General features: G+C 51.2%; 1 protein-coding gene across 1 annotated transcript in view; it reads left to right on the top strand.

The window, feature by feature from the left end:
• The window catches only part of PRDM11 (PR/SET domain 11), a 51,306-nt gene extending 27,802 nt beyond the window's left edge, over positions 1-23,504 (top strand). The window contains exons 6-9 of the mRNA XM_023746951.1: positions 9,040-9,227; positions 13,119-13,745; positions 14,825-17,328; positions 23,493-23,504. Of these exons, the coding sequence (XP_023602719.1) occupies positions 9,040-9,227; positions 13,119-13,745; positions 14,825-16,989 (2,980 nt within the window). The 3' untranslated portion in view covers positions 16,990-17,328; positions 23,493-23,504. The remainder of the gene's footprint in view (positions 1-9,039; positions 9,228-13,118; positions 13,746-14,824; positions 17,329-23,492) is intronic.
• Positions 23,505-26,052: the final 2,548 nt, after the last annotated feature.

The raw sequence follows: 26,052 nt of genomic DNA, 5'->3' as shown, positions 1-26,052 counted from the left end.
TGGTTCTGAATTCAGCCCCTCAGGTACAGGTGTGCCTGTCAGCAGGGTCAGCCTGTATATTTTTATTCCTGCCACGGGAACCAGCTTATAACCTGATCGCAAGAAAGCCGAGGCCTGTGTGTGCAGGGGCTGGGCCCCTCCCTGTGACTGGCTGGCTGGCTGGCTGACGGTCCCTGTGTGACATCAGACTCCTGGCAGGAGGGGAATGGTATGTCTGTCCAGGTAGCCTGCCTGGAGTGGCCCAGGGGGACGTCGGGGCTGGTTGCAGAGGTAGATGTCCTGCTCGGCACTTTTGGGCTTATCTGTTCTGGCGCCATCCCTCACCTCCCTTCTCCAGCTTGTCAATATTCCCCTCCCTGCTCCCCGCGTGACTGAAAGTTGCAGATTCCAGCAAGGCCACAAGGTGGCCCCAAACAATTCCGAAATGGCCTCATGGAGGCTGGGACTCAGAGCCAGAGCGGCATCTAGTACCTTTTGGCAAGCAAGTGTCCCTGTCATCTTTGCCAAGCACCTTTGCGTCTGTTCTCTGTGTAGCCTTCTTAACAACCCTGCTAGGTGGGCAAGTGGTGGAGGAGATAAACAAGAGGAGTGGTTCTCTTTGCTTTGTAGAAACTGAGTCACAGAGAGATGGAGAGGGTGGTTAGGCTGACATGCTGTCAGTGACGCTGGGGTCGCCAAGTCCCCTGACCTGGGCTCTCTCGCACTAGACTCGCTGTTCCTGTGAAAGAAAGGAGACCGGGCACTGCTCATGCTCATTCCTCTCCCCAGGGGCTCCTGCCCGCTTACCTCAGGGCTTTGGGGAGCAGGTGTTTTTCTGTGGGTGGTCAGGCAGTGGGCATGTGCCAAGCTAGGCTGAGTGGTGGCAGGGGAGGGGGATGCTAAGGTAACTTGGGGGGTGGATCCAAGCCCAGGGCTGCCCCCTTTCTCCCTGATGTAATTGTTTGCCCTTGTTTGTTTCTGTTCCCCAAGATGATGAAGATGAGGAGACACCCGGGCCCTCAAGGCAGGCTATGCGGGCGTCCCTGCCGCAGTCACGGGAAGAAGAGGCCCGTCTGGCCAGGCCCACCCTGCTCCGCTCCTCCTCCTCCTCAGACCAATCTGAGACCGTGGGCCCTAAGCCAGAGACCCTGCCCCGGCCCTCGCCCCAGGCCCAGACCTCCTGCAGGACCCCTCGGCCACACCCCAGCCCGCCCAGAACGGGTCTGGACTGGCAGCTCCTCCACGCCCACGCCCAGCAGACTGAGATGTTCCAGCAATTCTGCCAGGACCTGGTGACCGTGCACAGGGACATGGCCAACAGCATGCACGTCATCAGCCAGGCCATGGCCGAGCTGACCAGTCGCGTCAGTCAGATGTGCCAGACGCTGACAGAGATCCGGGATACGGTTCAGGCATCTCAGCGGGGACCTGACGAAGCAGCGCCCACAGGCTCTGCACTCCAGGCCGAGGCTCCCCCACTGGAGCCCCCACAGGCTCCCCCAGCACCCACCCCTGCACGGACTACCAGGTCTCGGAAGAGAAAGCACAATTTCTAACCTGGCCAGTCTGCACTAAGAGGAAGAGAAATGGAGGAAGGGTGTCTGGCCTTGAGACAGGAGCCGGTCTCTTATGTCCAGGTCTGATGACCCTTGTAGGATTTGGGGGGATGTCATCTCCTCACCGCTCCTCACCGAGGGCAGGTTGGCACCCTATGCTCTGACCGAGCATGTACGCAGCCTCCTCTCTCATCAAGATGCAGGAAGAGCTCCCTGCTTGATGCTTGCTTGGCCTGGAGGGCAGCCTCCTCTTGGTCTGCGCCTCATGGCAGCAGGCCTGCAGGGAAGGGGGGACAAACGTGGGGAGCATCTGAATGGAACCCCGCTTTCCATCCTCAGGGCTGTGTCAGCCTCCCAGGCCCTGATTCTGCTGCTTTCAAAGGAAGCGAGGCCTGAGGATGGGCGGGTGGGGCCCAGCCCTTCCAGGAGGGGTCTGTCCTCCCTCCCCCAGGGCTCTGACCCTGGTGGGTGGCGCCCCTGCCTTGGCCTTCGCTTGCCCTCCTGTGTGCGTGTGCTCAGCTGCTGTGCTTGCCGTTTGTGGAGTGGGGAGCGGGGGGTGGCGTCGGGAAGAAGATGACCTGGCGTTCGTAGGGAGAGCACTGGTTGCTTCCCTGTGCCTGCAGGTGTGCGCTCTCTGGGTTCTCAGGGCAGCCGAGAGGCGGCCTGTTCGGGTATTATTATCCTCACGATTGCCATCATCATCCTCATTTCATAGACGACAAATGACACAGCAGTTGGTGGCGGGCAGGACTGGAAGCCAGGTCTGTGGATGTTCCCAGCTCCTCTGTCGGGGGCCAGATCTGGATGAGAGAGGTGTTGCTTTTTTGCCTGGCCCTGCCTCAGCTCTCCTGGGTGTGAGTGGGAGGCGGGTGGCAGCAGCATTTAGGAGGTGAGTCTACTCACCTCACCAATGGCCAGGTGGGGGGGGGAGTGGGGGCAAGTCTCCGGATCCAGAAGGAAACCCCTCCTCTGGCTTCTTAAAGTACCCAAAGCCCAAAGCTCAGAAGAGCTCCTGTCTGTTCCAGGTGCCAGCATGCCTTGCCTCTGCTTGCTTGGGCTGCATACGCATCAGTTACACATATCTGTAGCTTCATGTTTTGTTTTGGAGTCTGGGGAGAGAGCCGAGTTCTTAGAGTTAGGAAGGGACATGGGGGGTGGCAGATGCAAGCTTAGCTCTGACATGGGTACAACTCGGCTCTGTGTCCTCTTTGCTCCTTGGCCTAAGACTGACCCTGGCAGAAACTCTCAGACCCCAGCCCTTCACCCTCCCATGCCTGCCCGCTAGAGCCATAGTGGGGCTGGGGGACTGCCATGCCCAGTGCCTGCCGGGCCGTTCCTGGAGTGCTGCTTCTACACCCAGGCCACGCTTTGTCCCTTGTAGGGAGAACGGAGGGTAACTGCAGTGTCCTCGTGGCCTTAGCTCCATCTCCCTGTTCTCTGGTTCTTTTGGGGTCCCTGCTTCCCCAAACTGAACACTCCCCTGTGACAGCCCAGTGGCTTGATTATTGCCTGGCATTGCCCTGCCCTCCGATGCTGGAATCAAAGATTGCCTTCCCGAGTATTTTTGTTAAGATGGCAATAAAAAGAAATTGATCTCACACTTGGAACACACCCAGGCTCCAGGATCTTTCTTTGGTGTGTATTCTCTTTCTTCGCTTCCTGTGAAAACCTGCAGGCCCCCAAAGCAGGGGTTAGATGACCAAGGGAAAACACGCTGGCAAGAAGGCTCAGGTGCCCCTGGCGTTTCCCAGGTCCCACTGCTCTCAGATGCCCCGTATCCACAACCATGTGAGGCCCTTGGAGGAAAGGAAAGGAACAGAAGGGCTGAAGGAGGAAACTGTTCAGCTACATTTAATTTCTACGCACATCGAAAATGAGATGTTGCTAAATGAATTGTACCATTCGTTCCCCAAAAGTAAGTTAGTGGTTCTGGAAAAACACCATTTCCAGACAGAGACTCCAGAAGGGTCAGGGGCTGTCCATTTGCCCTGGAGCCAGGCACCACCCTAAGGCTGAGCTCTGTTTGGATACCTCCCCGTTCATCCCGGATCTGTCTGTCACAGGCAAGGCTCTGCCCACCTAGATCTGAGGCTCCTCAAAGGAGCGATTTGACTTCCTCTGGCTCCTCTTTGGGGTCTCCTCAGCAGGACAGGGGCCTCTGGACATGTATTGCCTTGGCCTAGTGCCAACGGCACAGAGAGACTCTCCCAAGCAGAAAATCCCCAGGTCCTGACCAAGGATGCATCCCCTTTCTGGAAGGTTCCGTTGGAATCTAGGCCATTCTTTGCCATTCTTGGCCAAAATGCATGGCCATGAAATCAAATAACCTGATTTCCAGGAGATGCAAAGATGTTGTGAAAGATGCCTGGGGTCTTTCCCACCAAGGACAAGGCACTAGGCAGTGACAGGCGCCTCTCCCTCTGGACCTGAGGAGGGAAAGGGTCCAGTTGGAGGCAAAGGGGACAGAGATTAAAAGACGGGTCAACTTTCGATGGATACTTGTCCAGTTTCTTTTTCTTGGCTTCAGAGGGGACTGTGGGACTAGCCTGTCAAAACAGGGAAGTGAAATGGAAATGAGCGGGCAGTCAATTTCAGCTTCTAAGAGTCCAAGGCTTCCAGCCATGCCAAGGGCTGGCTGGGTGGTGTTTGGTCAGAGGCTGAGTGACCATCTGGTGGATGGATGTGTGATCCAAAGACCCTCCCAGCCCAGAGACCTAAGTGCATGTAGGAGCACATAGTCCGACCTCTCCTTGGTTATTCTTTTCCCATTTCTGCCTCCGTGACCAGTGCAGCTTCCTCGCCACTGGAGACATACCCACTGAGCAGGAGTGTCTGAGCCTGGCCCTCGCCTGGCCCTTCCAACACAGTGGGTGCCCTGTGGGTTATTTTCTCTCTTGAGTTAGAACTAGTAGTTTCCTGACCCAGCTAGAAAATTTAGCCCTTGATAAAACACAGCGAGTGAGGTCTGAGAAGGGTGGACTTAGTGCCCATCTATCCTGTACCTAAAGTCAGCGAGGAGGTTGGGATACAAACAATCCATTCTCATCATGAAAGGTTTAGTCCAGAACACCCCCCCCAATACCACCCACCCCCTCGATTGCTTCTAAGGTCCCCAACTGGTTGGCTTTGATTGGAAAGCTATCAAATGAGCACTGACATCTGCCGAGCGGTCTGTTAGGCATTTCCCACCCCCTCCTGACATACTCTGTGCCTTCTTTCCAATAAGGTGGTGGCCTGGAGACTCAACAAATAGATTTTCACTCCCTGGAGAGCTCTCGCTCACCTGTGGCCACGGAATGGGACGGGCAAGGTTCTTCATAAAGGGTTGTCGTGTGGGGACAGGAGGGTTCTGGGAGTGGATCAAGCCATCGGGTGTTACTGTGAAATACAAGGGTGAGACCTGATTGAGGTACAGTGATTGATGTTGAGACTTAGCTGGCTCCACTTAGCTTGACCTCAGAAATCACGTAGCATAAACATCTCAGGGGAATGAGTTGTTATGATTCACTAAGAGTTGTTATCCTATATAATAAAGAGCTTATATGCTAATTAGGCTGAACAGCAGAACGACCGTCCGGATGACCTTCCGGATGAAGCCGGGGCTGTGAGGGGCTGCAAGGGCCAAGCCCCTTGCACGAATTGTGTGCATCGGGCCTCTAGTATATATATCATAGTTCAAATGCTGAGTTTCAAAACAACCAAATGCAACCAGATGCTGAACAAATTCTGATCTGTCTTTGAAGCCACATTGTGATGGATACAAAGATTTGGGGTTCTCTTCCTAAATATTGATTTCTTGTTGGGTAGGAGAACACCAGGAGGTGGAAAGAGAAATTGACTTGAATTTTTCTAAGTGTTCTGACTTCAGAAGTTGCTCTTTAGAAGAAATCCCTGAAACTTAGGTGGCCTTCATCTCTTTTTCTCTTAAAGTTGGGTGCAGGGAAAAATAATTCCAGTCTTTAGAGCTTGATGGCTATTTAGAAACTGAAAAAAGAGACTGTATTCTTCCCTTGTGCTCTGTGATGCAAGTGATTCCTGTGAGGAAAAAGGTGAATGAATGGTTTGCCTTCTCTTTCTGGGAGGAGGAAAATTTGGGTCTACCTCAGTTCTGTTCCATGCTAACCGCAAGGCTGATTAATTTTGGATGTCAAATTCAAGACTCATGTTAAGTTGGGGACTGGGAAATATTTTGCATACTCAGAAGACATCTCAGATATGGAGAAAAGTAGGCTCCTGCAATTGGAGAGTTGAGACTGGGAAGGATGAATTTGGAGAGATTTCTCTTTTCCCTGAGATCTTTGTTAATAATGACATGGCTGTGTGTCACGGAGGTCATGGTGTTGTCTCCACAGTTCAGGGAGACCCACGCTCCCTGAATGGATGTTGATGAGAACACAGATGCGTTAAGGCTAAGATCCTAGACAAAAACAAGTTCTGGGATCTAAGCGCCATAAATCCTGCACGCTCCAGGGGGAGCTCTGACTCGCTTCTCTCAAATGGGCGAGGCAGCCAAAGCTGGTGTCCTCTTCCCCGCCCTCCTGGGGTCTGTGTGACATCCTGTTGCCACAGTGGGTTGGTTCCTGGGCCTGAGTGGTCCCCCTCATCAGGTCACGGCGTACTCCAGGGCTGAGCAGAGCAGAGCAGAGCAGAGTGCTCAGGGGACTGTCCAGATGGGAAGGGGCTGGATGGACTCAAAGGGTGCTATGCCCGGACATCGTGAATGTAGATGCGCAATGCTGCTGGCGCCACAATTGCCACCCCTGCCACCCACACTGGCATTGGCATTCTTGTACATCGTCTCTGTTTTTAGGGGGTGGGAGTGGGAGTAACAGTAATAATAGCTTACTAAGGAAGACTCGGGAAGTACAGAAAATTACAAAGAAGTAGATCCACCTATAATGGATAATCACCCTTAAAACTTTGGTATATTTCCTTCAGGTTTACTGGGGCTTGTTTTCAAAGCATGCTGGAACCATCGAGTAAATAGCTTTCAGACCTACTTATTGCTCACTCTCCATTGTATGAGGACCATTTCCCGTGTCATAAAAGACCCTTCGAAAACATTTCTCTCCAGATGAGTAACATTCCATTATATGAATACACCATGGTTTATTAAGTCATTTCTCTAGGATTAGACATTTGGATGTTTTTGCTTTTGCACTATTATAAACAATACATAGACAGCGTGGTGGGATGCAGTTTGCATTTTTGGTCTGCATGTTACTGTTCTTGTTTTTTAACTTTTCAAGAATTTTGACAAAATACACATAAGTGTACAGTTCATTGGCATTAAGCACATTCCCATTGTTGTGCAACCATCACCACCATCCATCTCCAGAGCTCTTTTCATCTTCCCAGGTGGACACTTTATACCCATTCAACACTACGCCCCCGTACCTACCCCCCAAGCCCCTGCTCCCTAGCTCCCAGCAACCATCATTCTACTTTCTGCCTCTGTGAATTTGACCATTCATATGAATGGAATCATACAGTATTTGCTGTTTTGAGACCGGCTTATTTCACTTAGCGCAGTGGTTCTCAACCTTCCTAATGCCGCGACCCTTTAATACAGTTCCTCATGTTGTGGTGACCCCAATTTCATTGTTACAAATTGAACATAATTAAAGCATAGTAATTAATCACAAAACATTATGTAATTATATATGTGTTTTCTGATGGTCTTAGGCGACCCCTGTGAAAGGGTCGTTTGACCCCCAAAGGGGTCGCGACCCACAGGTTGAGAACCGCTGACTTAGCGTGTGCCATCAAGGTTCACTCATGTAGCATATGTCAGAATCTCCTTCCTTTTTATGGCTGAATAATATTTCATGTGTGTATATAACACACTTTTTAATCTAATTCACCCATTAATGGACACCTGGGCTGCTTCTACCTTTTGACTATTGTGAATAGCGCTGCTGTGAACATGGGGGTACAAATTCTTGTTGAGTCCATATTGTCAGTTGTTTCCCAAAGGTTTGTGCCAGTTTATTCACCACCATCAGTATAGAGACACTTTTCTTGTCACCTTTACCAATACAGATATTATCATTAAGAAAAAAAAAAGTGTGCTGCCCTTGACAGCGTTGCTAGTGGTTGGAGCGTTGGCCTGTGCACCAAAGGGTCCCAGTCAAGGGCACGTACCTGAGTTGCAGGTTCATTCCCGGCCCCAGTCAGGGTGCGTGTGGGAGTCAACCAATCCATGTGTCTCTCTCACATTAATGTCCCTGTCCCTGTCCCTATCCCTGTCCCTCTCCCTCTCCCTTCCCCTCTTCCTCTCTCTCTCCCTCTCCCTCTGTCCCTTCAACTCTAAAAGAAATGGAAGAATATCCTTGGGTGAGGATTAATGAAACAAAAATCTGTGCCAATGAGACAATGTGCTACTTTGCATTTCTTACTACTGATGCTGAATATTTTTCATGCGTTCGTTTTCCATTTGGATTTTTCTGTGAAATATTGTTTCCTGGATTGCCCCAAATGTAATTCTTTGGATCATGTCAGTTAGACAGACTTTGGTTTCTTCCCTGGCTTTTGAGACAAATCATCATAACCTAAGGGAAAAACATTTATTTTTTACTACAAATTTCCTAAATGCTGGTGTAACCCAGAACCCTCAAACTCCAAATAATTTCCTCTTGCCCTTTTGGTCTGTACATGTCCACCTCTCTGCAGATGTGTCACCTCACCTTTTGGAGGTGAGTGAGGTCGCAGGTTGGCTGTTAGGACTGTCATTTCAGGGAGGATGGGTGAGGACCATAGATTCTGAGGGTTCGGCAGAGCTTTAAAGGTTACCTGGGCTTGCTGAGTGGGTGCTTTACCTGCCCACAAAGGAGCCACGAGTTCTCCTGGGAATAGACCTCACAGGTCCATCTCCCATTTATTAGCTGTTCGACCTTAGGCAAGTCACTTAGCCTCTCTGAGCCTCAGTTTCCTTACCTTAAAATAACTTCAGTTAGCCAGTGGTTGCTAGCCTGTCCTTACCTTCCTCTTCTGTCCCCACTGGACCCCCCATTTTTAAAGATTTTGATCTTTAGCATTTATTAATTGATCTCGTGGGCACCCTTGTCTCATGAGTTATTTCTGCTAGATTTTGTGAAATTTGGAAAACTGTCCAAGGACCCACTCTAGGGGACCCCTGTGGTTAAAAGTTAGAGAAAAGTAGGTGATCTGTCAGTTTTTCAATCACCTTTTTACCTGGTATTGGATCTTATATTTAGAAGAACTTGGGAGGAAGGCAGGGTAGGTGTCATGTCCAGTCTCAGAAAACAGAGATTTTAAAGTTTCAGAGACTTGCTCAAGGTCACATAAAACAGTGAAATCGAGACAAGGGATGGACTCTAGCTGGCATGCCTTTCCTCGGGAGGGCAGCTGCCCTGTAGGCTTTTGCGTAAGTCCACATGTTGGTGGACTTTTAACCATTGTCACTGCCCAACACCATGCCCAACACCAGCAGGCACTCACAAGGAGAGGCTCATGCATTCTCACCTGTCCTCCTCACCCCCAGGTACGTGGTCATCTCCAGGGAGGAGAGGGAGCAGAACCTGCTGGCGTTTCAGCACAGCGAGCACATCTACTTCCGGGCCTGCCGGGACATCCGGCCCGGGGAGTGGCTGCGGGTCTGGTACAGTGAGGACTATATGAAGCGCCTGCACAGCATGTCCCAGGAAACCATCCATCGCAATCTGACCAGAGGTGAGTGCCCACTCTCTAGGTGAGGGCCATGCCCATGCCACCAAGCCCCATGGGAGGCCAGGAATGCTTCTCTAGAAGCGTCCTAAGAAAACCGATGGGAAATACAGTTCACCAGCAATGGGGAGACCCAGAGGACAAACAGGTGGTCCAGGTCTGAGCAGCAGCTCTGGGCAGGGTTGTGGGTACCACATATCCTCCACGAGAAACCGTCTCAGAAACCCTATTACATGTGAATGTCTTATTTTACATTTCAGATTATCATGGAGAGAGGCAAGTCTCCAAAGCCAAGCACATACATTTAATCAAAAGCAATCCTATTTCCCCCTCAAAGTGATGGAAAGATGTTATAAACTGCCACTGCTGCAATAATACGTAACATTTACTAAGGGCTTAATATGTGCTAAGCATGTGTTCCATCATGTCCCATGAAATCAGGACAACAGGAGCGCCTACCTGAACCTGTACTGAGAGAATTAGTTGGTTAGAACACATTTAGAACAATGTCTACCTTGACCATTGTAAGCCCTCAGTTGGAGACTTTTAAAACTAATGATTCATGTGGATTAGTATCCCCATCTTACAAATGGCAAAACTGAGCATCAAATAAATATAGCGACTCACCCAGGGTCGTATGGCTAGGAAGGGCAGAGCTGGGTTTCTAACTCTATCTGTTAGAGTCGAGGCTCTGAGCCCTAACCTATGATGCTATATGAATTGCCAGGCAAAACTAGTCCCCCACCCCCCGCCCCACCACCACCACTTCCTCCTGGTCTCATTCCCAGAGGTCCTAACATTATGTTGGTATCTATTAGAACGGTATCTATTAGAACGGTATCTATTAGAACAAGAAGGTTGGAGGGAGGTGACCTTAGGTGTGGATGGTGGCCTGGTGGGTGAGATGTCCATCTGGGCTCCGTTTAAATGAGTCATTTGAAAATGGCTTAAAATACTCCCAGTCCCTAGCCCTTTGCCTCTTTACTCCACCCTCAGCTTGGCCAGGGCAAACTGGTGAGTCCAAGTCCTTCTTTCCATGGGACCTCCTTACACTAAAACCATACCTTCAAAGACCCAGAATCCATTTGGTCCCAGGAACCAAGGCTCTCCCCAGACCCCACTATATCATATTCCTGACCAACCTACTTTTTGGAAATAAAGCTCCATTTGGAATATGAGTAGAGAAGATGAGAGGGGGTAGGAGTGGCCCACTGAAATTAAGCTACCTTTAAAAACAAAACACAGCAAAGCAGACTGTGGACATTGAGTGCCCAGCGGCTGCCTGACTTGGTAAAAGGTATCTGGTGATTGGATGGGCAGTGAGAAGAGACCCCATAGACACACTCATCTCTTGTCTTCTTCGGATCCGGAGGTTGGGCACATGCTGATTTCAGCTGGTAAGCATTTTCCCACGATGAGATCGCCAAGGTTTCCATTTGACCTCTGGAGGTGCCTCGTGTAAAAGCATCTGATACATAGTAGGGGCTCAATCTTTGTTGAATGGATAAAAGAAGAAACGAAGGAAGACAACCAAGAAGTCTCCGAAAGAATCATACCACCAAAGAGGAGGAAATCAAGAGAAGTCATGTCTGAGGACACAGGTTCCATCCTTTGGCCATAATCTTTTTGAATTCTTCTGGATTTGTCATGTCCTTTTCCCCCAGGGTCTTCTCCAAAGCACTTCAAGCTGCGTCATCCTCAGAGAGCCCTGAGGCCCCAGGGGAAAGCTCAGAGAAGGGAGTGAGCTATCAGGGGTGGTTCAAGGAGCCTGGCAGGCAGACTGGACATGAGATGCACCTAGACATGTGAAGGTACAGGAGGAGGGAATGTCTGTTCCTGGCCAGGCTGAGAAGTAGGAAACAGGAAGGAAACTGAAAGCCACGGTGGGGCAGGGCCAAGGCAGGAGGTAGGTCCTGAAGTCCTTGTGAGCAGTTGTGGATCTCAGTGGCCTTTAGATGTTGTGTCTCTGTAACCTGTAGCGTTGGCAGACACTGGAAATGGGTAGCGGTGTCTTAGATCTGTATGCAAGTCCTGGTCTGGAAGGGGGATCCCCATGCTCGATCCCTCAAGATCTTACTTGGAAGGAGGCCTCTTTGTAATTGGAGGCTGGAGCCCTGATAAAGGCCAGAGCATGAATTATTAGTCCTTATCAAATAGGGACATTAGTTGGTGCCAAGAACTGCTTCCTGAAGAACGTAGAAATGCTTTCTTTGTGGTTATCTTTTAAGAATAGGAGCATCTAATATATGTATTTAAAGAATTCATGTTGTTTGATCGACTTTGAGTCATTGATTTGAGTCATGGTGTTTTCCCCATGTTTTATGGTGGTGTTAGAATCAATTTCATGACGCTTAAAGGTCTTTTTTGACCCATAGAAGCCTTTAGTCCAAAGAGGCCTCCTGCTCATCTTAGCACATTTGAATGACCTTTTCTCTGAGCAGAGTAGCATGAGGAATCCCTGGTGAGGAGTAGTCTTGACCTCCAGGCGTCCTCAGCTGTTTGCTGCCTGATCCGTCCACGAGAAACAGGAAGGGTGGCCTTGTTGTTTAGAGATTCTGAATGAGCAAGTGTCACATATAATCTGCACAGATATATTGCATTTTTAAAAACTTCTCTTCATCTTCACACTTTCTGTCCCTCAGCTAGTATAGAAATGCAGGCTGTGGGGAGCGCCTGAGAATCAGGAGCCTTGGACGTGAGATCATGCCCTAAGCATTTACATGAGGACAGAAAAGGAGCTTCCTGAATAGGTTACTTGCTTTTGTGCTGTTACCTGTAGGAAATCTGGAGTCACATGCAGGCCAGGGCACAGCACCCCATGCCCGCTGTGGGAAGCCGAGCTTGGTCACAGCGTGGCTCTGGTTTGCACAGAGATCCTTTGGCCTTCCCTCCGAGGTCTTTCAAAAATGCAGCTCTCAGCAGACGAATTACAACATCTGAGCAGGTTAAGTCTTTGCTCAGTCACATCTCCCAGGGCCCGCCCCTGATCTAGGAAGCCTTTAGGATTTCCTAGCTCCACAGGCTGCTGTCAGGATCTTCTGAGGACTCCCCACTTAGCACTGTCCCCCCACCCCCCACAGGCAGCGTTTGTACTTCTGTAGCAGTTTATGGAACTGTGCCAGCCATTGTGAAAATCTGGCTAAAATAATTCATTGTTGGGGAGCTCACCAAGGATTTGTTAACTCATTTACATGATAGGAAGAAATAGAAAAGGAAGCATTGTTTGTATTGCCAGGTAAGGAAACAGCTATATTTTGAGTGTGGCCATGTTGTTCTTTACCTTGCTGGAGGCTGTCAGCTTGGAGCTGCAGCCACTGAAGGTGGCCCATCTTGCATTGTCTTCCTGCCTCAGCCGGCACGCTTTCTCACATACTGCTAGTTTTCCGACTACTGGGAGAAATGGAAAGAACAGTTGCTCTAGGCGGACTTTGCCCTAAGTGGGCTGACTTCAGAGTGTGAGGGAGGAGGAAGGAGTGGGACTCGGTATTTCGTGTGTACCTTTTACCAAGTCGAAGCAGCCGTCTTCTAATTGCTAGGACTGGACCAGACGCCTGGAGGGGTGGGGAATCCATCCTCACTTAGCTCTCAGGAATGTCACCACTCATTCATTTGACCGAGCAGGAGGCAAGTACCTTCCAACTACCTCCCCCCATAGCATTTTTCTACATAAGACTCCATTGAAACTGTCTCTTTAAAAACTTCTCTGCTTTTTTGGGTCCTATGATCCCATGATCTACTGAGCGATCGCCTCTCCCTTTTTGTCACACCTGCCCCTACGAGGCCAGACCCATAGGGATGTGCCAAACAACTTCCTAACTGAAGGCCTGCATTGTTTTCTGCCTGTTTCTCCACTTGGGGCTTTTCCCCACTTCCTCACACCCTGGTTTTCCTTCCTAGGAGAGAAGCGATTACAGAGGGAGAAGTCTGAGCAGGCTCTGGATGACCTAGAGGACCTAAGGGGTCCCATTCACCTCCCTGTGTTGAAACAGGGCAAAAGTTCCTACAAGCGTGGCTTTGACGAGGGGGACGTGCACCCCCAGTCCAAGAAGAAGAAAATTGACCTCATTTTCAAGGATGTGTTGGAGGCCTCACTGGAAACTGCAAAGGTGGAAGCCCGCCAGCTGGCCCTGAGCACCTCACTGGTCATCAGGAAAGTCCCCAAATACCAGGGCGATGCCTACAGTCAGTGTGCAATGACCATGTCGCGTGGCGTGCAGAATGTCAGCCGGACCCAGAGGGAGGGGGACTGGAAGACCCCCCAAGGGGCTTCCACGGAGCCAGGCCCATTGGACGATGAAGAAGAGGAGCCTTCGTCATTCAAGGCCGACAGTCCTGCCGAGGCCTCCCTTGCGTCCGACCCGCATGAGCTTCCCACCACCTCCTTTTGTCCTAATTGTATTCGCCTAAAGAAGAAGGTTCGGGAACTCCAGGCAGAACTAGACATGCTTAAGTCTGGGAAGCTTCCCGAGCCCCCCGTATTGCCAGCACAGGTACTGGAGCTCCCAGAGTTCTCAGACCCTGCAGGTAAGTCGGTGTGGGTGAGATGGTGTCGGAGGGAAGAGCACACGGTGGGCAGTATGAGGGTGGCAGGTGCTCTGCAGGAGCCGCCTTCCGGGAAACCTGAGGCGTGTGACTCGGAGGTGAGCTCTGGCCACAGCCCGCGCCCTCAGGTGCCCCCCTCTGACAGGTCATTTTGCAGCTCCTGTGGGTGCTTCATGTCTTGCCCTGTATTCTCATCAATAAAGGACATTCCGCTGCAGAAGGGGTGTGTGCTGTGTTCTTGAACCATTGCCTTTCTCTGGTGGTCCTAGTGGTGTCTGACCCCCACAACCCAACTACTAAACCCAGTCTTTCTCTCTGCCCAGTCCTGTCTGGGAGAGCTCCTGGCTCTCCCGACCTCAGCCCAGGAGCACACCTCGTTCTTCTCTTCCCGACTTGCTGCTCTGCCACACGGTCCCATCTCCCTGCCTGGGGTCTTGGAAGGACCTGGGTCCCGGGCGTTCAGCTGCATGCTCCTGCCCTTCTCTGTGGCTGCCTGGATGTCTTGGAGCTGGTTGACAAGGAGGGTTTTCAGTACACATCTGCAGCTTAGAGTATTGACACAGCACTTTCTATTTAAACCACATCTCTTAGCTCAGAATGAGGTGCTTCAGATATTCAAAGCATGCATCTGTGCTCTGGTCCTGAAATAACCAGGGGCCATGCCAAAGCTGCCTCCATTTGAGGGTAGCACGCCACCCCTGACCACATTAGTGGTGGGACAAAGGAGTCTCATGTCCTCGCTCTCTGACTTAAGGGTGTTTGATATGCTTCTTCCTCTGGTCCTGCTGGTCAGTTGATACCAAACATGGAAGTTCCTTGAGCGCCCACTAGTGGAGGGCGAGGGCACGAAGCCACCGTGGATAATCCACAAAGGGAAAGACACACATGGATAGCCAGAGTGCTGCTAAATACATTCTGGCTGGGCTTCAGCCCATTGTAGGAATTGGCTTATGTTTCACATGGTGTGGCACCTTCCTTTTGGGCAGTGCTTCCTGTTCATTTTAGAAACGTCTATGTTTCCCCCCACACGTGTAAAGGTTTCTTTCCCATTTGTCTTCCAGCCTCCGAGAGCATGGTCTCCGGCCCCGCCATCATGGAGGACGATGACCAGGAGGTCGATTCGGCAGATGAATCGGTCTCTAACGATATGATGACTGCCACCGATGAGCCCTCCAAGATGTCGTCTGCCACCGGGCGCCGAATCCGGCGCTTTAAGCAGGAGTGGCTGAAGAAGTTCTGGTTCCTGCGGTACTCCCCAACCCTCAACGAGATGTGGTGCCACGTCTGCCGCCAGTACACGGTGCAGTCCTCCCGCACCTCGGCCTTCATCATCGGCTCCAAGCAGTTCAAGATCCACACCATCAAACTGCACAGCCAGAGCAACCTGCACAAGAAGTGCCTGCAGCTGTACAAGCTCCGCATGCACCCCGAGAAGACGGAGGAGATGTGCCGCAACATGACCCTGCTCTTCAACACCGCCTACCACCTGGCTCTCGAGGGCAGGCCCTACCTGGACTTCCGGCCCCTGGCTGAGCTGCTGAGGAAGTGCGAGCTCAAGGTGGTGGACCAGTACATGAATGAGGGAGACTGCCAGATCCTCATCCATCACATCGCCCGGGCACTGCGGGAAGACCTGGTGGAGCGCATCCGCCAGTCACCTTGCCTCAGCATCATCCTGGATGGGCAGAGCGATGACCTGCTGGCCGACACGGTGGCTGTCTACGTCCAATACACCAGCAGCGATGGCCCCCCTGCCACAGAGTTCCTGTCCCTGCAGGAACTGGGGTTCTCTAGCACAGAGAGCTATCTCCAGGCGCTTGATCGAGCCTTTTCTGCCTTGGGAATCCGGTTGCAGGATGAGAAGCCAACCGTTGGCTTGGGCATAGACGGGGCCAACATCACAGCCAGCCTGCGTGCCAGCATGTTCATGACGATCCGCAAGACGCTGCCCTGGCTGCTGTGCCTGCCCTTCATGGTGCACCGGCCCCACCTAGAAATCCTGGATGCCATCAGTGGGAAGGAGCTCCCCTGTCTGGAGGAGCTGGAGAACAACCTGAAGCAGCTGCTGAGTTTCTACCGGTACTCGCCGCGACTCATGTGCGAGCTGCGGTGCACGGCCTCTACCCTCTGTGAGGAGACGGAGTTCCTGGGCGACATCCGGGCCGTGAGGTGGATCATCGGCGAGCAGAATGTCCTCAACGCCCTCATCAAGGACTACCTGGAGGTGGTGGCCCACCTCAAGGACGTCAGCAGCCAGACCCAGCGGGCGGACGCCTCGGCCATCGCGCTGGCCCTGCTGCAGTTCCTCATGGACTACCAGTCCATGAAGCTCATCTACTTCCTCCTGGACGTGATCGCTGTGCTCTCACGCCTGGCCTACGTCTTTCAGGGCCAGTACCTCCTGGTGTCTCAGGTGGATGACAAGATCGAGGAGGCCATCCAGGAGATCAGCCGACTGGCCGATTGCCCCGGGGAATACCTGCAGGAGTTCGAGGAGAATTTCCGGGAGAGCTTCAATGGGATCGCCATGAAGAACCTCAGGGTGGCTGAAGCCAAGTTCCAGTCCATCAGGGAGAAGATCTGCCAGAAGACCCAAGTGATCCTGGCTCAGAGATTCGACTCGCGCAGCCGGATCTTTGTGAAGGCCTGCCAGGTGTTCGACCTCGCCGCCTGGCCCAGGAGCAGCGAGGAGCTCGTGAGCTATGGCAAGGAGGATATGATTCAGATATTTGATCACCTGGAGGCTATCCCGACCTTTTCCCGAGACATCTGTCGGGAAGGGCTGGACCCCCGGGGGAGTCTGTTGATGGAGTGGCGAGAACTCAAGGCTGATTACTATACCAAAAATGGCTTCAAGGACCTGATCGGCCACATCTGCAAATACAGACAGAGGTTCCCGCTCTTGAACAAGATCATCCAGATCCTCAAGGTCCTCCCCACTTCCACCGCTTGCTGCGAGAAAGGCCGAAATGCCCTGCAGCGAGTGCGCAAGAACCACCGCTCCCGCCTGACCCTGGAGCAGCTCAGCGACCTGTTGACAATCGCAGTCAACGGCCCGCCCATTGCCAACTTTGACGCCAAGCGAGCCCTGGACAGCTGGTTTGAGGAGAAGTCTGGCAACACCTACTCTCTGTCCGCCGAGGTCCTCAGCAGGATGTCTGCGCTGGAACAGAAGCCGGTGCTGCAGACCGTGGACCACGGAGCAGAGTTTTACCCGGACATTTAGGGAACCGGTGTCACAGAGGTCACTAAGCTGTTGAATATTTTTTTAATCTATACTCACAAGCTTTGATATATTATATAAATATATATTATATTATATATATTAAAAACCCACACTGAAAAATTTTTAAAAACCAAGGTGACACATCCACCAGAAGCTACTGGGGACTTTCAGAAAGGAATAATGTCAGAAACTGACTCTTGTCTACAACATTTGGCAGCTGCAACATCCGTGGCAACTCATTTTCACTCACAGACGCATGTGCTGGGGCCACACGTGTTCCCACCTGCCGGCCAGCCAACAGCATAAGCTAAAATGACGGGTCTCTGTCATCACCTTTAGGTAACTCGTGTTGTCCATGTTCTTGTCTGGGTGGGTGAGGGGCTCGGGTTGGGGTTTATGTTCTTGCCTTTTCTTGTTTGGTTTTATGATGGGGTTTCTCATCCTCTGTGTTGACATGCTGGTCCGATCTCTGATTTGGGATAAGGGCGGGTTGTGTATCTGGATCAGGTGTTTTGACTTTCTCTCCCACCTGACTTCAGCTGGAGAGATTTTTACTCTTTTCTTCACTGTCTTAGAAACATGTGTTGGTCAAACTGTGACACCCACTACTCCCCACCTCTGTCGCCAATCCCGTCCCTGGGTTGTTCATTCCCTCCTTCCAGACCCCCTGGATCCTTATTACCTGTAATACTGAAGGCAAAATTGCCTGACAACCGAGCTTGAAATCCTGGGGAAGGAAGAGGGGATGCCCATTTTGCATTCCTGTTTTTAAATAGTGTGGGATAAAATAGTCTGATTCCATTCAGATCCAGGGCTGCTGGAGAAATGAAGAGCCGAGAAATCCAGACCCCAAAGGGCAGCGATTTATTGGCTAAAAATAAGTAAAATGAAAAATATGTATTCAATTTACATAAATTATTTATACTCTATCTTTATAATCATATAATGGGGGGAGGGGTATTTTTTCCCTTTAATAATCAAGAAATGCCTGCCAGAGTTCCGTGGCAGGACATGTCAATGCAAGTTGTGCCCTGGATTATGCAAATGAGAGTCTCTAGAGATTTAGTCCTTTTTCTGCAACAGGCTGATAACCAGCCCTACCCCCTGGCAGGAAGGTAGTGGGAACCTGGGTGATGCATCTATGCCTGTGAACACTTCCATTTTTGAACAGGGTAGAGATGTCCTAGAAGAAAGGAATAAGCAAGGGGAAAGATAGGACTCTCAAAGGCATCAGCCTGCACACACACACACACACACACACACACAACCAACCACGATATAAGCTTTAGAAGTAGCCACTTGCCTACTCCCTGGGGCAAGTAGTGGTTTAAGCTAGAGGAGTCAGATCAATGCTCTTTCATTCATTTAACTACCAGTATACCTCGCAAGGGAGTTTTGTTTTGTTTTTTAAATGTGCGTGAGCTGTTAGAAACTTCTATTCATGTTTCCACACTTGGTTTATGCATATTTGATATGCAGAGATCCCGTATCATGGGTGCAGGTCATATTTGGGGGAGGGAGGAAGATCCGCACCATCTGTGGTCATTAGGGAGCCACCCCTCTCAGCTGGCAGAGGGTGAGCAAAGGATCATGTGCTCTGGCCCCAGGGTCCCCGACCGGCTTGGCTCAGACATTATAAAACTGTGGTGGCTCCCTTCCTTCTGGTTTATCTTGCCTCTGAGGCCTCATGCCACCGTAGCGAACATAGTAGAAATGTCATCAACACTGAACATGTCACTCCCCCTTCCTGTCCTGCCAGTCCCTTCACCCCCCACAGGTCCCTTCCCCCACCCCCATGGTCTTGGTGCTAAGATAACTTTAGAATCATTGCTGCTAGTTGATAGCTTTTCATTACATAAATATATTATATATATATTATATATTATTTTTGAAACTTTTTGTTTGTTTGTTTCAACAGTGATGTAGCATGTTAAAACAAAAAACAAAACCTGGTTTTCTCTGACGGTCCCACTGCCAGGCCTCGTATGCTGCCTTCTTCAACAAATCAATGCACCCCTGCCTGTGGCATCCAGCCCCCCACCCCTTCCCCAGTCCCACGTACTTCCCCACCCTCCTCTGAACAAGGAGAGAGAAGAAACTAGCAAGGAAAGACCCAAAGCTCTTTCTGATGCTTTGAAATTCCCAGCCTCACTCCACTTCCCCACTTTAAGCTGATGCCTCCTCCCCCCACTCCACCCTTCCCATCAGGGTCAGTAACTGTGGTCAAGTGGGATGCTATTGCAAAGCACACGGTTCCACCTTTCCCTCCCCAGCTTCCTCTCCACCACACAGACTAAGATGGCTTGAAGGCAGAGGTGGATGGCAAGGTGGGCAGGCTTCGGTGGAGGCAGAAACAGTAGGTTGGGATCCGTTCTTCTAGCCAACAGATGCCTTACACCTTCTCTTCCCCCACCTCTACTCCTCCCCACCCACTGCATTGGGACCCTCTGTGGATAGTCCCCCTAAACCACTCATTTGCAAACCAGGAAGAGAGTATCTGCTTGAGCATCTAGTCAGGGCTGCGAATGTGTCCTCTCGAGAGACCACGGTCCAATCTAGCTCAGTGTTTATCCACAGGGAACCATCCTTTGGGCCAATGCCATTTTCAACCTGGACCTTCTGAGAGAGCTGGGAGCCAGCGACCTGCTTCTGGGCTAGAAGCATGAGCTATGGCTACAGGCGGCCACCTGTTCAGCCAGGGTCTGAAACAGAGAGGATGGGCTCTCTGGGGAGTCTTGAACTTGGGCAAGGCTCCCAAACACTGGGTGCGCATGCCCTTTGCTGCATTCAGCTAGGCCGTGTCAGACACTCTGAAGGCCACTTTGCCTGGGGACAGGGAATAATCGGGGTGACACACCACTGCAATTTACAACAGGGGCTTTTCTCAGCCTGGATGCTCCCAGGAGGCTCAGTGCTTCTGTCCTGAGCATGGGGCATGTGACTACCGGTGATTTCTGTCACAGGCATTTCCCACTCTCCGCTTCTTGAGAAGGACTCTTGGGTTGATGGGACCCTCAGGGTCTAGTCCAGGGAGGCACATGCGTGGCTAACCTAACCTTCCTTTGATGGGTATAAACCATGGTTGGCTGGGCAGCCATTACATCCCAACTGTGGTGGCTTCAGACAAGACAGAGCCCTTTAACTCAGCCCCTGGCTTAGGAGTGACAACCATTGGCTTAGAATAAAGTGTGTGTGTCTCTGGGCTTGAGACTTGTCCTAATTGAACTTTCTTTGGCTTTTGGAGGGGATGGGAAGTGAGATCAGGTTTGGGGGGGCAATCATGCCTAGCACATACATTACCGAGCCTGGGAACCAGCGGCCCTTGTGGTTAAAATGGTGTGCTTCTCCTCAATGGAGGAAAAAACCCCGTTACCATCCATGAAAACTGAGGACAGCCCAGTCCTGCCTAGAACTCTTGCTGTGTCAGAATCCCCAGGTTTTGACTGCCTGGTTGAATATGAGTTCAGGCATCTGAATCACTGGTTGGTTTTTTTGTGGGTTTTGTTTGGTTTGTTTGGGGTTTTTTTTTTGTTTTTGTTTTTGTTTTTTGGACTGCTGGCCACATCCCATAGTACTGGGTGGAGCCTGATTTCCTCATCCTCGCTTGGGAATGAGAACAGGCTCCCGCTCCAAGATCCCTGGATAGCAGGGGTCAATACTGGACCCTGAATCCAGGGCCATTGGGGGTCGTGGCCCCAACCCCTCCTACATGCTACCATGTTGAGTCGTCTTGCCTAGCCCTTCTCCTTGACTTGCTTCTGTTGATCCTATCATTTGGAGGAAGGACCTTGTAATTATTTAAGGTAATGTTGAAATATTTTCCATGTGGAAAAGCAGTAGAATGCTGAAAATGATCCTGGAGAGAGGGAAGTAGAAGACAGACTTGGCCCAGCCCAGGCTGGGGGGCTAGAGTCACTTTAGCTGTTCCCTGGAGCCTCGTGGGCTCCAGCAAGTGGCCTGGGGTGTTGAAATAGAAATTCTCTTCTAGATTCCTCCCCCTTCATTTTTCCTCCACCCTCGAGGTCTAGTCCAGGGAGCAGGAAATCGGTACCTAGAGCTGGTTTTGGCTTACTGTCTGGATTGATTTCCAAGTAGAATTCGTGCTTTTTCTTGGCCCTATCACCCAGTTTGGGCAGAAGGCTCCAATCCCACTGGGACTCACACTCCCCCCTCTTCTAGGGGCAGGCCCAGCCAGGCCAGCCTCGGACAGCCCAAGCAGGGAGGCCAGGCCTGCTTCACCAAGAAAGGCGTGTTCGTGTTCGGAGGCTGGTGAGCTTGGGGCAGTTCCATTCCAGACACCAGCCTCCTGGAGGTGGTGCTGGGTCTGAGGTTCCAGTCTGGGTCTTGAGGAAAGATTTAATGTAGGACCCTTTTTCTGCCTGGAGGAGAAACCCTCTCTGCTCTCTGTTCTGGGTGCTTTAGCTGAGTGGATGGAGCTGTGATATGTGATGGAGCCTTTGAGGTGATCTTTGTGTGTTAGCCAGAGGGAGTAAAAGTGCCCTTTGGGGAGGAAAATGGTACGGCCCACCTCATCCATCTGGCTCTCCCCCACCCCAACCCCTTCAAGTGGTATCGCCCTAGAAATACCTATGCAATCCAGTCTCCCTAGGAGAGTGCATGGAAGCAGGGGTATGTGCAGTGTATAATACAAATGCTACAGCATATATATTGTATATATGGACATATACAGTACGTATACACAGAGTAAGAGATTGAATCACGTCTATATATCTATAAATAATATCCTATATATTTATACATTTTTATGTTTTAAATAGATATAAAAATAGAGTCTATAGAGAGCTGGGAGAGCAACGGGAAAGCCTGTGTTGTGCAAAGAGGGAGGAGGCAGAGCCTTTTGCAGGGGCTGATGAGGGAGCTAAGCAGGCAGGGTTTGCCAGGAATGGAGCCTCCTACCCCCAGTGGTGGAGAGGAGCGTAACTGGGTCCCGGCCCTCTCCGTGCACTTTCTCTCCTTTACCGCAGGCTTGGTCCGAGGTTGGAAGGAGATACTCACTCCCCGAGCTCCAACTGAAGTGCCCCCTCCATCCCCCCGCAAGCCTATGGTGTGGTCGCTGCTGCCTGCCAGTAGCTCATGATCACTGACCCATGGTGTAGGGACCACTGCACAATTTTCCCTAAATGCCCTCTTCCTCCCCCCGCCCCAGGAGCGAGCAGCATTGGTGGCCATAGGAAAGGTGCAAATTGGACCAAGAGTGGTCCAGGAAAGATGCTGCCCCTCCCTCCTCCCATGCTTCTACTGCCCCCTAGAGGCCAAACCTCTGGAGTACCTCCCTCACCCACTCCATCACTGTCCGCCAGGGACTGGAGAAGTGAAGTGGGCAGCATGAGCATCACCAGACAGTGCTGCCCGCCATCAAGAAGCTTCCTGGCCAGGGCAGGGGTCATCAGCTAACTAGGAGGGGGGTTGGGTGGGGGGGTAGGGAGACATATCCGCACACTCATGAATTCAGTAGCAATTCCAGTTCCGAAGCAGGGCTTTGGCCCAGCCCACTTTGCACAGCTGCTGCTGCTGGCTGTACTCAGGACAACCAACTCTCTTCCCTCTCCTGCACGGAGGCCCATCGACCCCTCACCTTACCGCCACCGTAACAGGCAGGTTTAGTTCACATACACTGTTCTGACTCTGACTTGAGGCAGAGGCTGAGCCGGACGCCCCATGAGGGAGGGCTGGTGCAGCCCCCTTGGAATCAGAAGCCCGTTTTGCTTCCAGGTTTCTCTCTCGGTAGTTTCTTTCCCCTGAAGGCGGGGAGGAGGGGCTGATGGGGTTGCAGTTGAAGGGAGACACGGGACAGCTGCGTCCTCTGTGCTCCAGACCAGCCTCTGTCTCTTGGCTCTCCCATCTCTGAGCCCCGTCTTGCTCTTCCCCACCATCCTACCAACAGACCTCAGTTTCCAGCAGACCCACCCCTATAGCGACAGTCGGGGGCGGGTCTGTTCTGCCAATGCCCACCTCCTCTCCCTCCAAGTCCGCCTGGGTCTCCTTGAGCCACAGCTAGCTGCCAACCGGGTCTTGGAACACCCTCCAGGGCCTGGCTCAAGAAAGGCCAGGCCTGGTCCAAGCCTTCCTCCCACCGAGGTGGATCAGACCCATGGCCAGGGGATGGGCACCCCGGGTAGCAATCCCACAATGCACTGTACCTCAGAGAGAGAGCAGCCACGGGGCATCAAGGCGCCGGGCCCTCCGTCCAGGGACAGCCGGTTACAGTACTGCTCACACAAAGACAAGGGCCAGGCTGCCCTTGGCACCCTCAGTCTTCACTCTCCTCTCCGGAAGAGCCAGCAGTCTGATTCAGTCTTTTTCAGCCCCTGTCTCTCTCCTTCTCCCCACCCCCACGCTGCTGAACCATTTCATTTCAATCCTAAAGGAAAAATATAGTGGGGGAGGGGGGGATACCTGGGAGTCTATTATCACATACATATGAATATGTTAATACTTTCTTTCTTAAAAAAGAAAAAAATCTCGATGTTATTATTTTGCAGACTACGCTTTATAGTACCTGTGTGACGGGACCTAGAACACTGGATACAAATAGAGCTATGTTGGTTTATCATAATATGTACGCAGAACCTTCCTTTTGTCATATTATCCTTGTAATGTAAGGAGATTGTTAATAAAAGCATTTAAATTTACTCACCAAGGTCGAATCCCTGCCTCCTTGCCTCTATCCCTGGCCTGTGCTCAGGCCGATTCAGAATGGGCCCCCTCTCAATGCCTCCGCTGTCAGATTAGCAGCCTGCCTGCTGCCAGCTTAGAAGGAACTAGAAGAGGCCCTGAGCCCCTTCCTGCTGCTCTCACTTTTCTGTCATTCAAGTCTCCTTCCAACGGGTCCCCTACATGCCAAACAGAGGTGTAATTGAAACCATTAAAAATAAATCTACTGCCAGCCAGTGTGGCTCATGGTTGAGCGTCGAGCTATGCACCTCGAGGTCGCTGGTTCTATTCCCGATCAGGTCACATGCCTGGGTTTTGGGCTCTCACCCGGGAGGGGCGTGCAGGAGGCAGCCAATTCATGTTCTCTTTTGTCGATGTTTCTATCTCTCTCTCCCTTTCCCTTCCTCTCTCTCTCTAAAAAAAAAAAAAAATCAATAAAAATGTTTTAAAAAATAATAATGAGCCCTAACCAGTTTGGCTCAGTGGATAGAGCGTTGGCCTGCAGACTGAAGGGTCCCAGGTTCGATTCTGGTCAAGGGCATGTACCTTGGTTGCGGGCACATCCCCAGTGGGGGGCGTGCTGGAGACAGCTGGTTGATGTTTCTCTCTCATCGATGTTTCTGACTCTCTATCCCTCTCCCTTCCTCTCTGTAAAAAATCAATAAAAATATGTTTTAAAAAATAATAATGAATAAATCTACTTACCCCCTAATGCATTTGTCCTGCAAGAATCTCTTTGAGAAAACACACAGATTTATCGCAGATGAAAGGTTGTTTGCTCCCTCCACTGTCTCCCATGATTCTCCACGTGCAGGCCAGGTCCCTGGGGAGGGATCTTTTCCCAGTAGTTCCTAGTGATGTTTTACCCAAATTGTTTTAGAAAGAAGATGGGCATAAATTTCATGAAGATACAGGTAAGTGTTTTTATTTTTTCCTCCCAGATGTCAATCTCTACTCCTACCCCCGCCCTGTCTGGCATCCCGTCACTGGCCTCCCCTTGTTCCTTTCCTTAACCTCTCCCTCTTAGAGCCTGCCATCTCCCTCCCAGCATGTGTCCCTCACTGTGTGGTCACAGTGGCAGTCCTGGATTCCTCTACTTCACCTGTCGCTGTCTCGGTTTGTTCCTTTGATCAGATGACCCTGCACCTGATCCCTGACTACATCTGGCCTTGACCCTGCCCCTTCTCTAGACAAAGCTGGAGGTTGCCCTGAGTTCTCCTCCCCTCCACCTAGCTCTGGTCCCTTGGTTATTGCCCGCCCCCAAGCCAGGCAGGTGCCCCCTAACTCTCCCTGGGAAGAAAACTTTTCCAGCTCCTTCCAGCTGAGTGATTCTCAGAGTCAGTGGTTCTGGATAGCATTTTGAAGCTACTGCCTTCGCATCTGTTACCTTCCCAAGAAAGACACTTGGCCACTGGCCATATGCCAGAGCCTGGACTTTAGGGTTAGAGGTAGGTATGCCCGATTCAAATCCCCCCTCTGCCTCTTACAGGCAGTGAGATGTTGGACAAGTCACTTATCTGAGTCTGTGCCTTTAGTACTGAGCACAGAGCAGTGGGTAATACACGCTGTTTCTCATTATCACGGTTGTTGTTACCTCTTAGATCAAGATGGAGTAGGTGCTAAGAAGTGATGGGTTTCCTTCTTTCCCATAGAATTCCTGCTACCCTCCGTGAGGGGCTGCCCATGACTTTTATTACAGAGCCGCTAATACAGTGGTTCTCAACCTGTGGGTCGCGACCCCTTTGGCAGTCAGACGACCCTTTCACAGGGGTCAGTCGCCTAAGACCATCCTGCATATCAGATATTTACATTATGATTCATAACAGTAGCAACATTACAGTTATGAAGTAGCAACGAAAATAATTTTATGGTTGGGTCACAACATGAGGAACTGTATTTAAAGGGCCAGAAGGTTGAGAACCACTGCTCTAATACCTATTCTGGCAGCCAGCCTGGACACCCCCACTGAATGGAGAACACCTGTTCCTTTTCAACCCAGAGAGAGATCCTCAGGTACCTGTTTCTGCTTTAACAGCTCACCTCACCTGGCTCTGGGGGGAAAAGAGACTGCGCAGAGGTTTTGTTGGTTTGTTTGTTTTGGCTGGGAAGACAGGTTTCTCCTTGTTTGTCCCTGGTTGGTGTCCCTGGGTTTCTGAAATAAGATTTCTGCCATCACCCACTTGTCAATGGGATGCCCTGGGACATCGGGAAGGGAAGCCATGCTCCAGCCTGGGCTGCGCTGACAGGAGATCACACCTGGCTGAGGACCAGCCACCACAGGGCCCTGATCACATGGCAGCCACCACAGGGCCTGTTTCCATGGCAATGTCTGGCTTCCAGCCTGCGAGACTGGCTTTCTCCCACCTCCTCCCAGGTAGGCACCTGCCT

Source organism: Myotis lucifugus, unplaced genomic scaffold (assembly GCF_000147115.1).
Source record: "Myotis lucifugus unplaced genomic scaffold, Myoluc2.0 scaffold_769, whole genome shotgun sequence".
In the NCBI taxonomy this organism is placed as follows: domain Eukaryota; kingdom Metazoa; phylum Chordata; class Mammalia; order Chiroptera; family Vespertilionidae; genus Myotis; species Myotis lucifugus.
Note: the sequence above shows the minus strand (reverse complement) of the source record. Positions and strands in the feature narration are given on the sequence as shown.